The 17,457-nt window shown below is 56.5% G+C and overlaps 1 protein-coding gene across 2 annotated transcripts in view; it reads left to right on the forward strand.

Annotated features, from left to right (window-relative positions):
• Positions 1-12,288, forward strand: part of DCPS (decapping enzyme, scavenger) — a 36,793-nt gene extending 24,505 nt beyond the window's left edge. For both annotated transcript variants that reach the window (XM_082626616.1, XM_082626617.1), the window contains exons 4-6: positions 5,321-5,434; positions 9,907-10,017; positions 11,885-12,288. In XM_082626616.1, the coding sequence (XP_082482742.1) occupies positions 5,321-5,434; positions 9,907-10,017; positions 11,885-12,151 (492 nt within the window). In that variant the 3' untranslated portion in view covers positions 12,152-12,288. The remainder of the gene's footprint in view (positions 1-5,320; positions 5,435-9,906; positions 10,018-11,884) is intronic.
• Positions 12,289-17,457: the final 5,169 nt, after the last annotated feature.

A 17,457-nucleotide genomic window follows, 5' to 3' on the forward strand; every position in this document is an offset into this window, starting at 1 on the left:
TTAGGCCTCCTCATCCAGACTCTTATCCCTGGTTTCACCCACAGCAAACCAGCCTCCAGGAGTTGAGTCACAGGGTAGAAACCCCCTTCCCTCGCTCCCCTGCACCTATTGCAGGGGGCGGGCTCGGGGGTTGGTGCGGGGCCTCTTCTCCCAGGGCGATGTCCGTGGGTTGGGAGCATCTTCGAAGTGTCTTCAGCAACTGGGCCAGGTGCGAGGCCATTTCGCTAAGACATCCGACTTCTTGGGTCTGTGCCCAGCGCCAGCCAGAGCCTCTGCCTGGAATTGGTCCCACGTGCATGCTCAGAGCTAATGTGATGGATGAGGCGTTCTCTTGTAGAGTATCTCTACGTACCCCACCCAAGATTCAGGCTACGGTGGTGTGGGACGTCCTAGTATGGGAAGCTCACAGCCATTTGTCCCGGAAGGGGGAGGATGTCCTGTGTGTGGGGTCTCGGGAGGTGGATTTTGCCTGGGAGGAGGAAGGACAGGAGGTTGACAGGGCTTGCCGGGCGTCCCCTGGGGAAGACCCAACCCGGCTGTTAGCCGTGGTCCCCTGCACAGTATTTGCACAAGGCTCCTCTAGCTCACAGTGGCTTGATTTGTTCCTTTTTTTAAAGAAGTCCCAGCACTTGCTCTGTCTTCTAAGTAGAAGGGAAATATGTCTCCATCGTCCTAGACAGTGTCTGAGATTGCGGGGGGATGTCCTGGAATGTGTGTTCTGCCGCACTGGTTGCACGCGTACGGGATTCAAGAGAGGAAGCCTTAATACAGCTGGTATGAGTCGTATCTATACCTTCTTATGGACCATCGTGCAGATCCTCTTGGGAAATAGTAACCCCTCTGCTCTACCAGCTTCTGCTTGACATGCGCATTCATGTATTCTTTTTTTTTTTTTTATGGCCGCACCGCATGGCTTGTGAGATCTTAGTACCCCAACCAGGGGTCGAACCCAGGCACACAGCAGTGAAAGCGCCGAGTCCTAACCGCTGGACTGCCAGGGAATTTCCCATGTATTCTTTCTCGGCTGTTTCTAGCAAGTTTACAGGCACGCAGCGTAATTGGCAATAGTCGTCATATTTATTGAGCATCCCCTATGTACCAGGCCCTGTGCTAGGCTCTGGAGGGTCACCAAGATAAACACTGATAATGTCCCCACAGTCTTGTAAGGAAGATAGGCATGCAACCTGGTAACTGCAGTATCATGGGATGAGCACTTCGGTGGTCTATACACGAGGTACAGTGTTGACACAGAGGGGGAGTGATCAGCCCAGACAGTGGGGGGCTTCACGGGGGAGAGGATCCTCCAGTTGGGTCTTAAAGGACAAAGAGAAGTTTGCCAGCTGGACGAGGCAGACAGGGCACTCCAGGCAGAGGGCAGAGCAAGTACAGGGGCACAGAGGGCTGGACCCATTTGATGCATTTTGGGAACAGGCAGGAGGAGGCAGGCGGGGCCAGAAAGAGGCTTGTACACTTTGTCCAGGAGACCAGGAGTCCCCACACCTTGCTGAGGGTCAGGATGGCCTGGTGAGAGTTTTTAAACTACAGAGCACAGGGCCCTCCTCCGTATCTACTGAGTCAGAATGGAGCTACGAGTAGAGCTGGGAAGTCCGCCTGTACAAACATCTGTGTGTTCTAACGATCGTCAGCTCTGTGGACGGTTGCCATAGCAGTGAGCGTCCTGTTCAAGGTTTTAAGCATGTGGGTAACGTGATCAGATGTACAGAATCATTTGGAAGTGGTGAGAGTAGGAGAAAGAGGAAGACTGAACCGAGGCAGAGGCAGCGGGGAGCTTCCCTTGCGATTAAGGCATAGACATGGGTGATTTGGAGCAGTGAGGGAAGGGCCTGGGGTGAGTCCAGGGGTAGCTCGGGCCATGAATGGTACAGAGTCAGATTGTTAGCCAGCACGGGCTCCGTGGAGGACGGTGCGTTAGTTTGGCACTTCTTGGAACTCACGAGGTGACAGAACAGCGACTGTCCTAAGCATCTTACAGGCATCGTATCTTCACAACAGGCCTTTGGAGACGGGCCTCAAAGCCAGGCGGTCTGGCCCCAGCGTCTGTGCTCTAAGCCAACTACTCTATTTGGCTGCTCAAATTTGAGGTGCTTGTAATTTCCCAGTAAAAAAAAATGCGGTGGGTCTGGAGCCTTGGAGACTGATTTGTGAGTCATCTGATCAGGGCTTCTGCGTCGGCCCAGGGTTTGGACTCTAGTCTTACCGCCCCAGAGCCTCGCGATCTCATCCTTCATTTCTGAGTCCCAGTTTCCTTGTCTGGAAAATATGACCGACGGCACCTCCCTCCTGGGGTCCCAGTGGAAGTTGAGAGCCGTGCCACATATCATGTGCCTGCTGCCATTTCCAGAACAGAAAAGGCGCCAGAGTGGTGGCTGCTGTTGCCCACACAGGTAGCCGTTCCAGGGAGGACCGGAGAGTGTGGGGCTGAGACACAGGCAGGGGAGGGGCGGCTGGAGGAGAGGGGCCAGCAAAAAAAGAGCAGGAGGACAGTGAAGAGGGGGCTCGGGGAGAGGGGCTCCTGGGTCAGTTGCCAGTGTCACCTACAGGGAAGACGTCGTGCCAGGTGCGTCCAGAAGCCGCCAGCACCCCCATATCGTCTGCGGGGCCGAGGCTCCCAGGCTTGCTTTCCCAGCGTGTCCCTCTCCGTTACGTCACCCCTATGATTCATGTGCACTTTGTTCCCTGGCTTTCCTCCCTCTCTCATCTGGGCTGAGACATCCTGTGTATTCAGGCTCCTCCCGGCTCTCCCAGAGGGCTTACCCGTGTGGCCTGCAGCCTGGGCTCTGGGGTCGGACTCTGGGTCGGAACGTGTGAACTTGGGTGAACTTCCTTGCACCTGCCTCTTCCTTCCCTGCAATATGGGGACCCCGACAGTGCCCACCTCACGGGCTTGCCGCACAGGGTGGTCCTGTGAGATACGCTCATCACAGCACACCTTCCCAGCCCTCATGTGCCCTTCCAGCCCCGCACGTGGTCCCCTCAGCGCACCTCCTTTGCTCTCATCCGCTTTCTTTTTTGCCTTTCCACTGTTGGTCTTGTAGCCTCGGGCAAGCCCAGCCTGACCTCCCCTTGGAGCCTTCCCAGCACCTTCCCTGCTCTCGGTTGCCTCCCTGGGCAGGGCTCTGTGCTGGGCACTTTCACACGCATTTTCTCACTGACTGTTCGCACCACAACCCTCACTCGGGGGTGTTCTTAGCTCCTCTTGAGGAAGGAGGAAACCAAGGCTTAGAGAGATGAAATCACTTTTTTTTTTTTTTAAAGATGCTAGTTCTTTATGTATTTATTTTTGGCTGTGTTGGGTCTTCGTTGCTGTATGCGGGCTTTTCTCTAGCTGCGGGGAGCGGGGGCCTTCGTTGTGGTGCGTGGGCTTCTTACTGCGGTGGCTTCTCTTGTTGCGGAGCACGGGCTCTAGGCACGCGGGCTCAGTAGTTGTGGCTCGCGGGCTCTAGAGCGCAGGCTCAGTCGTTGTGGCGCACGGGCTTCGATGCTCCGAGGCATGTGGGATCTTCCCGGACCAGGGCTTGAACCCGTGTCCCCTGCATTGTTGGCAGGCAGATTCTTAACCACCAGGGAAGTCCCAGATGAAATCACTTTGCCAGCGTGCAGCTAGTTAGTGGTGGCAGTGAGAGATGAACCCGGTCTTGCTGGGCTCCAGAGCCCGTTCATTCTCTCCCAGACGACATGTTGCTTTCCAGGCGGAGGCGGAGCTGCTCATCTGGGGGCAAAAGCAGGGCCCCAGGGAGGCTGGGCCACACCAGGGCTCTCCACGCAGGGCCGCCGTCCCCTCCCTCCCATTTACTTCTGGGAGGTTTCAGGTCAGGATCCGGCTGGCTTTTTTTCTCTAGTAGCACATTCTTAGAGAGAGTTCCAGTCAGAGAGGACATTCTGACTGGAATGTCCCTCCCTGGGACGTTCTCCACCTGCTGGGCTGTGCATCGCTCTGGCCCCAGTGCTGCAGGAGGAAACCACTGCTGGGCGGCGCCCAGACTCCACCCAAGAAGTGGCACTGCCAGGCTCTTCTTGACCATATTGTGACCGGGCTGTGGGTCTTACCAGCGGGTCTGGGAGGCCCAGATCGTCCCAGGCAGGTTTTCTCTGCCTCCCCCCTCTGCATCTCAGACAGTTGCACTTGGCCTTGGCCCTGCTGGCCGACAGCAGAGGATGTGGACTCGGCGGGGCATGGGGGAGGATGTATGTAGCCCTGGCCCTCACGGACACTGCTGCGCCCGCGTTCCTGGTGGTGGGCAGAGGAGCCCTCCGCTGGCCTGGCCGTGTCGGCGCCCTGGCCTCCCATCCACCCCTCGGGTAGCTTGAGGCCCTTGGTGACTGCGGGGCGGAAGGGGCAGCCGTGTGAGCCCAGCTCCTGCCCCCTCTGTGGCTCTCCAGCAGGGTTCGCTCTCGGATTTCAGGCACAGAGTTCACTGGCCTGGAAGGAAGTCGTGTTGGCAAAGGGCTCTCAGACCTCTGGGGAAGTGGAGAGGAGCCAGGCCTGGGGGTTGGGTCCCCGTGAGGACAGGGGCCTTCTTATCTTAACCTCCCTGCAGGCTGGCTTCTTCAGAGAGGCCCCCAGGACCTTAATGGTAAAGTGATGCCCTTGGGATTCACACAGCGCCCAAGGAAGGGTCCTCTGAAGACGGTTGACAGCAGCTAATCAAAGGGCGTGAGAGAGCTGGCAGCCTGGGGTTAACAGGAAAGGTCTCTGTAATCGCCTGTCCACGTGGCGTTTGTTCTACTTTGTCATGAAGGGTGCATGTCAGCTGGGTCCCCAGGTGGGGCAGAGGTGCTAACCCCAGGCCTCACAAGAATCCCAGCAGGCTGAGAAACCCAGCACACTAACTTCTAGAACCTGAGCCTTTCCCCACCCTGGTGTGTAGTGGACTTCCTCTGCAGAAGGAACTCCCAGCCTGACTCTCTGCCCGTGGTCCTGAATAAAGTGGGACAGGGCCCGCCCATGGGACGCTTTTCCCAAGTCCTGTGGGCAGTGGAAGGGGCGGCTGCAGACCAGGCCTGTGAGGCCAGAGCAGAGCACGTGCACAGTGCCGGCCAGGAAGCGCCTGAAGAGCTGGCCCTGTCTGAGTTGCCGTGACCCGTGTGGGGATGGCTGTAGTGGGAGAGGGGAAGCCCCTTCCGGACCCCCAAGAGTAGCTCCTCGGAACAGGACAGACTGCCAGTCCCCTGAGCTTAGTGGCCCTTTCAGACTTGGCTGTCCTTCCTGGGGAGGCCTGAGAGCCTACCTGGCCCACTGTGGGGTGTCTCTCGGGGAAAATGACTGGTCTGTGAACCCCCTCTCTCTCCTTCCTTCCAGTGGGTGTACAATATTCTCGACAGGAAGGCTGAAGCTGACCGGATTGTTTTTGAGAATCCAGATCCCTCTGATGGCTTTGTCCTCATCCCCGACCTCAAGTGGAACCAACAGCAGGTAAAGGATTTCGTGCTGGGCCTCTCTGGGCTCTGAGCGCCCTGCTCCGGGCTGCTGGGCCTCCCTAATCCTGCCCTTCCTCCTCATGTTGCTCGCTCTCTCTAAGCAGATTATAATTAACCAACAGGGGAGGCCTGAGTTCTCTGCAGTGGGAGCACCTAAAACAAATGTTTACACTTTAACGGTCCAGTTAAAGCCCCTTTCTGGCTCACCTCCCATCCTGGGGGTGAGGATGGGGCAGTGTTTGCATCCATGACCTCGCGGGCTGTTCCTTTACCAGCCAAGCTGGGGAGCTGCACCCTCACTTCCAGGAGCACCTGGAGCCCTGAGGTGGACTGTTCACCCTCTCCCCGTGCCCTGGATACCGGCAGATCCAGGCAGGCCCACGGTCTGCAACACTGGCCGGCAGAAAGTAGGGTGACCGACCCGAGGAGTCCCCTGCACTACCCGAGCCACAGAGGAGGCCTCCGGTGGCCCAGGGCCAGCCCCCTCCTCCAGGCCTCTCAGCTCTGCTGCCTGGCCTCCGAGCGGCCCCCCACCCTGACCTTCTTGGGAGCAGCTTTCTCGGGAGCCGTCTTCACTCACGCCGCCCCTCCTGTCCTCTGCAGCCTCTGTGCCCCTTGTCTCCTCCTTCCTCACCTCACACTGTGAGGCCCATCACCAGTTTCCCTCACTGTCGCCTCTCTGGGTGGACTTTCATATCCTGATAGTAACACAAAGCAGCAGAGCGCCGGGTGCAGGAAGCGCTGTTCCCACACAGACTGGACTTGGGCCAGGATAAGGCCTAGGAAGCCAGACCCGGGCTCTCGGGGTAGGCAGTAGGGATACATGAACGCCCCCTCCCCTAGCTGAAATCTGTGAGTGACCCAGGCTCAGATTTGCCATTCTGCTCTCGGGCGGGCCCTCCTGGTTTCCGTGTTCCTCGCACCGTCGCGAGATCACCCGGGCACCGTCGCGACATCACCCAGGGACGTTGTTCTGGAGTCGGGCCCGCCCATCCGGCACAGACGCCTCGCGTCTCGCTCTCTCGGCTGCCGCCAGCCCTCCTGGCCTCTGCGTCCTCACCTGAGCTCCCCTGCAGTTGGCTTGGTTTGCTTCGGTGGTTTTTCGACTGGCCACACCACTCCAGTTGCCGAAAGAGCGGGGCTGAGAGCCAGTGATCGGGGTGAGGGGACAGGATTTGGATGGCGAGGCGCATAGGCCGGCGAGCGCCAGCTGCCTCCTGGGGAGGCTTGCGGGAGTTCCTGAACGTGGCTCGCGGGTGGGGGGAACCTGAAGGGAGCTTCCAGAGGTCTCAGCGATGGTCTGCTAGAGGCAGGGAGGGTCCCGGGCGCCCACCCTCCCCTCTGGGTGCCGGAGTACAGCTGCTTCCCTTCCCCCAGCCCCAACAGCTCATCCCCACTCAGGCCGGGAGGGAGGAGGCCGTCGTGGAACGGGGGCACCGGTGGGGCTCCGGGCCATGCCTCCGTGCAGCTCTGCAAACCCGCCTGTCCCTTGGGCAGCCCCGTACCGGCAGGTTGTGGATCGCAGACTGGGTGGCGGCAGGTGGGTGTGTGGTAGGAGGGACTTGTGACTCACGGGGTCCCTGCAGACGTTGAAGACCTTGTGGTCTGCGGGGGGCTGGGGGGGCGTCTGAGGGCCATGCGGAGGCCGCCAAAGCATCTCCATCCAAGAAGCCCTAACACACCGGCGCCCGCGGCGCCTAACGGAAATTCATCGTCCTCCCGACCTGGTGCTGGCAGGCATCCTGCCGGGCCTGCCGGTGGAACTGCCCTCTCTCTGTCCCCTTTAAGAGAGAAAAGGCTTCAGGAGCGGCACTGGGCTCCCAGCCACCTGGCTGGGGCGACTCGCCCTTGGGCTGTGAAGGGGCCAGCTTACATATCAGACTTTCCTTGATGGTGGGACACATGTGATTGTCCCTAACCTTTGCTTAGCTTTTAGCACTTGTCTCTTTGGGGTGCCACGTCAGCGTCCCAAATCCTTGACTTGTGACAGAGTGCTGAGGTCTGCAGCTCCCTAGAGTTAGGCAGTGTGTCCAGCAGGGAGACAGGCCAGGCCTGGACCTCTGTCCTTCGTCCTCGCCCACCAGGGGAGGACTGAGGAGAGGGCTGTATGGCATGCGCTTTGAGGGGACTTCTAGCCACCCTGGAGTCTCTGGCTGCCACTTCTCCCAGGAGAAATGTCTTTTTTCCCCCAGCTGATGGCCTAGGGTTAAAGACGTCCATCCATCCATTCATCCGTCCATCCGCTTCACAAATATTTATCAAGTGCCTAATGTCTGCTACAGATTCTGGCTCCCTGGAGGTTATAGAATCCCTCCCTCAGTTCTCTTAAGAGAGAACCTGTATAGTCTTTTTTACTTGCTTATTTGGGGTTGCCGGGGGTGGGGATCGGTCTAGTTAATACACGTACATGGTAACAATGCAAATAGTACAGAGATGGGCAGTGAAAGTCAGTTCCCTCACCTCACATTCCTCCATTTCCCTTCCCAGAAGAGACTGTGTTTGTCTCTCCTTCCAGAGTTAGTCTTTACATCTTGTACACGTCAGCATACGTGTATGTGTTTATAGAGACACACTTTCAATTCACGGAATTTAGATCCTTGGGTCTAAAGCACTCAGGAGGCTCCTCCTTTGCGTCTCTCCTGAGGTGGAGAGACGGCTCTCCAAAGCTCCAGCCATTCTCCGTCTTGCCCCTTGCGAGGAAGCTGTTACTTTGATTTTGCTGTCCTGCCTTATGAAAAAGATTGATGGTGTCTGTCTCCCCAGAGTGACTGATGAGCCACCGTCTTGGGTGCCAGTCTGAGACCCTTGCCATCCCCTCATCTAGCTTTTTTCAGATCATTTCTCTGGGCCGGGGCCCTTTGGCTGCCTGCAGGAAATCCGGGGTCACGTCTGATCCCAAAGAATGGGTTTGTTTTCCTTCCCTCGCCCATCCCGTGAGCTGATACCCAGCACAGGCTTCATGCTTCATACCATGTCAGTGGAGCAGAGAGGTGTGATTTAATGTCATGTTTGGGATTCATCAGCAGATACCATCTAAAATAAATGCTACTATTATTTGGAAGTCCTGTGACAGTGACACGTGGAACAGCTGAAGACACCCACAGACATGCACACACACTCCAAGTTCAAGCAGTTTTACTTCCTACTTCTCCTTGGGCTCCTAGCTAGTGTGAGAGTCCTGGACACAGGCCATGAGAAGGAAGAGTCCAGAAGGGACTTGTAGGCAAAACTGAGGCCTTGGTGGGCACAGCTTAGCCATCTGCTAGGAGGTTCCCACTGGGCTCATCTGTAGCAGGTCTGGGGCAGAAAGCCTGGATTCTTAGGGCCCTGGAGGAGAAGAATGTGTGTGGCATGGAGAGACTGTTGGCATGAAAAGGCACAGTTGGACATCCAGCAGCGTGTGGCAAATCTCATTCTAAGTTTTTAAGTTGGGGCCCTTGGGGATTTGGTTGGATGACTCATGGTCCCCAAATTATCTCATTGAGGAATCTAGCAGCTCAGATTGCAGGGCTGAAGGGCTGTTGGATTCTCTCCATGCCTTGGCCCTTGGAGCCCTGGTGTCTGGGGCTTGCCTCGCACGAGGATGTGAAACTGGCCAAGGCCAGGGTTTGGGTAAGCAGAGAGGGGTGGGAGGGTTTTTCTGGGCAAGAGGAAGAGTCCGTTTGCTCTTCTCTGGCTCAAGACCTTGTTGGCCTTGGGTCTCAGTACTGTTGGGAACTCCAGGTCTTCAGCCAGGCAGTGTTCAGGACGGGGGCAGGAAGGGCCGTCTGTGAGCCCTGTGAGATAGGGGAAGGGCAAAGAGGGTGAAGCAGTGCTGGAGCCCACTGCCCCGCTGGCCTGAGGCTCCCTGCCCCCCTTCACATGCCTCTTCACTCCCCCACCTGCCTCTGATTCCAGGCACATGGAGCTGTTTACTCTCCCGCTTAGATGCCCTAGACTTTCTTGCCTCTGAGCCTTTGCTTTCCTCCACCTCAACGCCCTTTCTGCAAACCCTACCTCTTCAAGACCTGGGTCCCCTGCCTTCTCTTCTAGGAAGCCTCTCTGGATCACCCTAGCTGGTCTTTCCTTCTTCCTCCTGCACTCTTACCACCTTATGTCTTACAGCACTTACTTCTCTGTACATGCGATTAGACCATAAGAGTTGTTCTTGGCATTTTCTTGAACCTCCTTCCCCGCCGCTCATTCCCCATCAGCTGTGAGTATGTAAATACTCTCATATGGTGTTTTTTAGCAGGAAGAATAAACAGAAGCTCTGTCCCTTAGACTGTCCCACTCACCCTGGCCACGAGGACGCCCACGTTGCCTGGGGATTGGTCCTGCCACGGGGTCCCTGGGATTGGCTGTGGCTGACACTGCAGGCCTTGGGGTGTGGGTGCTTCCTGGTTTCTGGGCGGAATTTCGGGATTGGCAGCCTCCCCGGACCTGTCCCCTGCTGAGCCCGGTTTACCCCTGCCTGTGTCCGCACAGCTCGATGACCTGTACCTGATTGCCATCTGCCATCGCCGGGACATCAAGTCGCTTCGGGACCTCACCCCAGAGCACCTGCCACTGCTCAGGAACATCCTCCAGGAGGGGCAGGTGAGCTGCCGGGGCCGAATCCATGCCGGAGCCCAGGGGAGTTACACTCCAGTTCCATTGCGTTCCTGCCTGGGCCCCTTTCCTCACCCCTCCCAGAAGTCCGTCTCGTGAAAAGGGCTCCTCTCTGAATGCCTGCGCAGGGGCCCATGAAGGCTTTTAGGACGCCTCACGAGGCCCCTGTTCCTGGTCCTGCCCTGCCGTCTAGCTCTACCCTTAGCCCCCTTGCCTCACTCCACACGGGCTTCCTCAGCTCGGGTTCCCGCTTTTGCTCCCTGCCTTTGTCCTGCAGGTCACGTCTGGGATGCCCTCCCATCCCAGGGTTACCTGCCCCGCTCATGACAGCCACATCATGCCAGACGTGTTTCTCGGGTAGATGGTGCACGACCTGATGTGTGTCTGTGCCCCCTCATCTACCCTGAGGGAAGAGACTGAATCCTCTAGCACCTGGCATCCTGGGATACTTTCTCTCTGGGAGATTTGCTGAATCGAATGAAATTACAGCGTTGCTAAAAGGAGCCCTGGGGGCGAGGGGAGATGGGGGAAGAGAGTCTCAAGTCTTGGGTCCTGGTCCTGGTTCTGACACTTTGACCTTAGCCCACTGGATGACCTCAGGCAGGTCACTTCACCTCTCTGGCCCTCGGTGTCTGGAGGGGGTCCTTCGTCCTTCCGATTCCATTATTCTGTGGGCTTGGTCTCAGCCTGAGACATTAGAAGATGCGGCCTCCACGCCAGGCCTGCTGTCCCCAGGGTGCCCAGCGGGGGAGAGGCTCCCCACCAGGTCAGGCTCAACAAGAGCCGCCCTGAGGCTCCGCCGCAGGCCTGAGGAGGGGCTGTGCTTGGGGCCGCTCTTCCTTCTCCTGCGGCGCCCCCTGCCCTGTGCCGGCTGCCTTCTGGCCCGCCTGCCCGCGTCACCATCCCCCGGCTGCCTTTCTCTTTTCCCAGTGACTCGTTTCTCTGCTGAAACAGCCTCTGGAGGCAGAGCCCCTGGGAGATGCTGGGCCAGCACTTGCGCCCGCCCCAGCAGTTCTGGCAGCACCTCCCAGGCAGGCCAGCCCTCCAGGAAGCCCTTTGGGTGCCCCGGTCCTGGTGTCACCCTGCTGCCGAGATCCCTGGGGGAGCGCCCAATGCAGAATAGAATACAATTGCAGGGTGTATTCTGAGCACACTGAGGGCCTGTCTCTTTCTCTTCACCCCCGCTGCCTCGGGGATTTGCCTACAGTGGAAACTAAGTCTCCCCTTAATTCCGAGCCTTGGAGGCTCCTGAAGGGGGTGTGGTAGAAAAAGCTCTACCCCTGAGCAAGGTTGGGGCAGGCAGAGGGAGCCAGGGCCGAAGGTGATGCGTTCCTCTTCCACCAGGGGTCCTGCAAGAATTTGACGATCCTGTTATGACTTCCTGGTCTGTCCAGGGCAGCCCTGCTCGCGTCCCCTCCCCTGTCCTTTCTCTGCCACCAAGCCCTTAGCTCTGCCGCAGCCCAGCTCCACTCTGTTCTGTGCTGAAAGGGAGAACAAGGCCTCTTCCCATCTACTTGATGATACAAGTCTGGTAAATCATCCAGGGCAGGATAGTCCCCACAGTCTTGGAAACCTGCGCCTGTCCTTAGCACCGAGACTTCCTCGAGGCCCAGTGGCAACTGTGAGGAAGCAGGTGTTTTACCGGGTTGGAGCGGGGAAGCCTGATCGAGGCCACCGTCCCCATCCTGGGGAGAAAGAGCCTCCGCTTTGCCGCTGTCGCCTGCACTTGCTGACTCCCAAGAATGGAAGACAGGGATCCGAAGCCAACAGTGGGCGGAGAGGCTGGTCGGGGCCGTGGGCAGGAGGGGGTGTGGGCAGCACGGTGACCCTCCCCGCCCCTCCCCTCTCTTGCCAGGAAGCCATCCTGCGGCGCTACCGGGTGGCGGGAGACCGCCTCCGCGTGTACCTGCATTACCTACCCTCCTACTACCACCTGCACGTGCACTTCACTGCCCTGGGCTTCGAGGCCCCTGGGGCAGGCGTGGAGCGGGCCCACCTGCTGGCGGAGGTGATCGAGAACCTGGAGCAGGACGCCGAGCACTACGGCCGCCGCACCCTCACCTTTGCCCTCAGAGCTGATGACCCCCTCCTCACGCTCTTGCGGGAGGCCCAGGGAAGCTGAGTTGGGAAAGAGCACTGATGTGTATGGTGGGGGCGGCGGGGGAGGGCAGCCGGATTTTTTAGCACCAAGTGAATTTTTTTTTTTTAATGTATTTTGTACTGGCTTCTTCCCAGCATGAGAATAAACTATCGGTCTCATTCGGTGTGGCCCCACGGTGTGGCCTGCTGGGGAAGCGGAGTGGGCAGAAGCTAGGGGGAAGGTCTTAAGAAGGGGGTGAGGGCCTCCCTGGTGGCGCAGTGGTTGAGAGTCCGCCTGCCGATGCAGGGGATACGGGTTCGTGCCCCGGTCTGGAAGGATCCCATATGCCGCGGAGCGGCTGGGCCCGTGAGCCGTGGCCGCTGGGCCTGCGCGTCCGGAGCCTGTGCTCCGCAACGGGAGAGGCCACAACAGTGAGAGGCCCGCATACCAAAAAAAAAAAAAAAAAGAAGGGGGTGAGTGTCTGGGGGGCAGCCCCAGCTGGCCCGGAGGGCTTGGGGCTTTCTGTAGGCCCCCGTGCACCCGGCCTGGCCGACTTCACATCCGGAATCCAACTGAGCCTCCCTGCTTTCACTCCTTCCTGTTCTGCCACCACGGGGGCCTCTGCCTTCTTCCCACTTACTGTATCTTCCTAATGGTTCTCTAGGTCCACCTGTCTGGGAGTTCCCCCAAAAAACAAGTACAGAAGCTTTCTGGAAGTAATCTATAGAGTCTTTTTGACAGTACTTCCTCTTTCTCTCCCCAGCATTGAGGTCACAGTTCCCATGTGTGAGCCAATCCTGTTGATAAACTCTGGTTGACAAGGATGGAGCATGGCCGCTCCTGGAAGTGGGAGGGCCTTAAGAATCAGATGATGCAAGCCCAAGAAGCCTCGGCTACTTGGTCAGTGAGTCCCTGGCCTTGAGTTTGTTATCTGGGCAGGAAGATAAAACAACTCGCAGGGAGCAGCCAGAAGATGAAATACAAGCAGTGTCTCAACAGGGCAAAGTGACATGGTTGCAGCAGAGTCTGAAAGCCCTGAGGGCCTTGGGTGCAGGGTATGACCAGCATCATAGTTCCCTGTCCATAGAATCGCGAGGCCAGGAAGGGACTTCAGAGTGTCCAAGGCTATGGCCTGTAGGAAGCCATCATGGGCTTATCTGGGAAGGTGACATCTACCACTGCTCCAGCAGAACAGAGACACGGGTGCAGACGTTGACAGCATGCAGTTAAACACATGAGGCTCTCTTTCTAGCCCAGCGGACAAATGTATCACACTGCTGGAGAGGGGCTGGCGTTTGCTCCTTAGCATGGGGCTGTGGGTTACTGGGTCTTGTTTCCTCAGGACACACTCTCAGGGGAGACAGGATGTGTGTCCCGCAAAGTGAAAGGAGGAGGAAAGCTGAGGCAGACGAGGGGGTGGCTCTTATTCTGTGTCCCCTGGACTGAGAGCCAGGAGACTGGAGTCAGAGCCGAGCGCCATTCATTTGTTCCTCGCATGTTTATTAAACACATACTACAGGCCAAGCACTGCCCTAGATAGTGGTAAATGGTCTCTTCCCGGTGTCCACCCGAGGCGTCCTGAGCCTGTTTCTTTGTCAAGGGGAACGGGGATGAGGATCCACTACAGAGTGATGTGCTGGGTGATCGTAAACCAACAGGGCAAAGTGACATGGTTGTGGTGGAGTCCAAAGCTTTGACTCGCTGATGGACTCGAGCCAGACAGTGTCCTAAGTGCTGGGGATGCAGAGATGACTAAAAAGAAGCTCCCAGCCTCCTGGCTACTGGGCGGACAGACGGTCCTCAGCCCGAGGGATGCAGAATGAGAACCACCCCCTCCTCTGCCTTGGCTTTCCTCCTTCCTTCCCTTAGCAGAACCCAGCATCCCGCCGCCCCGGAGAGAGCGTCCTGAGCAAGACGAGCAGCGCCAGCCTCTCTGGCAGCGTGGACGTCCTTGTGTGTTCAGCCGCGTGCCCTCGGTGTGCGCGCCTGTGTCCCTGCTCTCCTGGAGGTAGACGTCACCTTCCCAGATAAGTCCTGGAGGGCTCCCCACCGGCCACCAGGCCCCAGTTCTTGGCCGACTTTCTTCCCGGCGTGGTTGGGGAGGGAGGGGAGCAACTGGAGACAGGACTGCTGTTCCTCGGCTCCTCTCTGTTTGCCCAGAAGTTTCCTCAGAGCAGAATTGCCGAGTGTTCTGTATTTGTCAGCATTCCTTCAGGACACTGAGAAAAATAACGTTTCAGGAGGAGTTGGACAGTTAGCTCCACATTGCCTGATTCTGTTGGATACAGATCCCCAAATGGAGAAACAAATCAAGAAACAATAACGTACAAAGTAATATTTGAAAATGTTTCTCTTGTAATGCTTCTATTCCAAAATAGTTTAATATATCTATTTTATTTCTGAATAGGCTGACGTGGGTCTGCTAACTCTGCCTTCTCAGAAAGGACTAAATCTTCATTCCAGACCCGTATATTGAACCCTAAAATGTCCTTTCTTTGGTAAGAAGATGGTGATAATTAACAGTAGTTGTTTTTTAAAAATCCTCACTTAGGGCTTCCCTGGTGGCGCAGTGGTTGAGAATCTGCCTGCCGATGCAGGGGACACGGGTTCGTGCCCCGGTCCGGGAGGATCCCACATGCCGCGGAGCAGCTGGGCCCGTGAGCCATGGCCGCTGAGCCTGCGCGTCCGGAGTCTGTGCTCCGCAACGGGAGAGGCTGCGGCAGTGAGAGGCCCGCGTACCACAAAAAAAAAAAAAAAAAAAAAAAAAAAAAAATCCTCACTTAGCAAAATAAATGTTGGCAGCCCTGTGTTTGCTCCATATTCTTACTGAAATTACACTGGATTCCGAAGTCTCTATAAACTTGAAGTTACCAAGTTTTAACCACTGTTAAAAAATAAGCAGGGACTACAGTGTTTCAGTTCAATCAACAAGGTTTTGAATATCTACCCTACTTTATGTTTTTAGAGAAGAATATGGAGCTAGAGCTCTCGTGGAGTTTACCATTTAGTGAGACACATAGACATAATTACAAAGTAACTCCATGGACATGAGTACTTTGAGAAGACCCAGTGGGGGCTGTGGCAGCTTATGCTGAGAGAAGCCAGACTTCTGGGCTAAAGCTTGAGAGCCAAGTGGCCGGCACAAGCCAAGGCCAGCAGTCAGGGAGACAGTGGCTCAGCACGGCCGGGACCTAGAACTTGGCTTCTAGCATGGGGCACACATGTCCAATAGTACCCTGACCAGTTTTTCCTTCAGGATCGTGAGGAAGAAGTTAAAGTCAAGGCTAAGGGGAAATTTCTTAATGTTCTGTACCACCTCCTTTTGAGAGCCAGCATGGTCTGGTGATTCTGGCATAGAACCTGCACCATAACCAGATATGATCTCAGGCAAGTTACATAACTGTCTGTAAGCTAGGGGTGATAGCAGTGCCTGCCCCGAGGGGCTTTGTGAGGATTAAATAAGAGGATTTTGTGGACATGGTGAGACCTATAAATGTTAGCTGCCATTTTCCTACCGCGAGAAGGGCCTAAAGGACACAGCCAATATATTGGGGTTAGATATTAAAAAGGACTTCCGGATTAGAAGGCAGTGAATCCTCGATTATGCACTGAAGTCATGGTAACCAAGAGACTTGAAGGCAAAAAGCAAGCCATAAACTCTCTGTGGTTAATTGATCGTGGCCCCAAAAGAGACAAGGGCTGTGTGCAATGACTTCTCAAGGATCCCGTCCAGCCGACAGGTTCCCGGAATGCATTTTAGCCTTCGCCTTACGGCAGGTTTCTAAGGCTACAATAGTGATGTCCGCTGCTATTGAGAACCCTGGGAACAGCTCAGCTCCAGCGTCCAGCCATATAAATCTGATAAAAATAGGAGCTGAAACACCATCCCGGAGTTGCTATTTTTAAAAGCGTCTGAGATGCTGGATTGGGTTTATTTCTTCCTCAAACGGCATCTTGCTGTTCCCTCCTCCTGGTCGGCAGGATGCTAACGTGGCACATGTGAAGGACAGGAGCCAAAATCCTGCGAGACACGTGTCAAGGGCTCCACGCCTCCTACCCACACCCCTGCCTGCCCGGGAGGAGCCACAAGTCCAGGGCCTCCGAACTCCAGATGCACCTGCCCCTCCCACGCCCTTTGCTTCTCTGTCTCCTCCCTCTACTCCCTAGAGAGAGAGAGGCCCCCTGGTCGCCCCAGCAGAGTGGTGTCCGCCACCTCTTCCACAGCAGTGACAGAACCAGAGAGGTAAAGGGGGGGCGGGCTGAGGAGGTGGGAATGGAGGCAGCATGGCTTGGAAGGGGACCAGGACCGAGACCACTGACCCTCAGGGTGTCTTGACGCGCCCTTGGCACAGCTGGTCTCCGAGAGGAACAGTTTTAGGAGCCGAAGCCCCGCTTGTCCCACCACACTGCCTCTTGCTAAGCAAATCCCAGTGCCTTGTAGATGGGCAAGCGGGGCAGTGGAACTGGAAGGGGCTCCAGGTGAAAAGTACCAGAATCGCTTTCCTCCTGCCCCACAGATGATACGGGTTCTAGGCAGCCAGCTAAGCATCTGGCTGTGCCATTAAGACACGAGGGAAAAGATGCTAAGCACAGGGCTTCCCTGGTGGCACAGTGGTTGAGAGTCCGCCTGTCGATGCAGGGGATGCGGGTTCGTGCCCTGGTCCGGGAAGATCCCACGTCCCGCGGAGCGGCTGGGCCCGTGAGCCATGGCCGCTGAGCCTGCGCGTCTGGAGCCTGTGCTTGGCAATGGGAGAGGCCAGGACAGTGAAAGGCCCACGTACCGCAAAAAGAAAAGAAAAGAAAAAGATTCTAAGCACATTGTGGCCTAAGGAGAGGAGTCAGGATCTCAGTTAGCTCCTGGGTACCCAGTAACCAGGTCTGGGATGAGCTGGGGAAGGGGGAAGGGAGGAGATCTGAATACAGCTTACTGGTTCCGTGTGCATAATAAAAGCGTGTACTTATACAGCACCTTATACTGCCAGAGCAAATGTGTATCCATTTGAACTTACATCCCTTTGAATAAGAACAGTTATTCCCATTTTCTTCTAGCAAGAAAATTAAAGCTATTTAGTGGCCAAGGCAGAGTTGGAAATCAGGTCTCCGGGAGCAAAAGTTGGCCCTTCAGTTCTGTGTTCCCACAGAGTGAAGTTTACATGGCTCATAACAAGAACTGCCAACTGTGTTTAGATCTAGTTTATTAAAGAGTTTGCAAAGTTTAGAAGCTGGGCTGATTCTCAGGTCAGCTCTGCCAGACTCACCTAGTCGCTTTGGGTGATTGCTTACTCTCTCTGGGCCAGTTTTCCCACCCACGCACCAGGGAGGCTATTCCCTCTTCCTCTAACCTTGAC

The sequence above is a fragment of the Mesoplodon mirus genome (genome assembly GCF_964341445.2).
Source record: "Mesoplodon mirus genome assembly, chromosome: 7".
NCBI lineage: Eukaryota > Metazoa > Chordata > Mammalia > Artiodactyla > Ziphiidae > Mesoplodon > Mesoplodon mirus.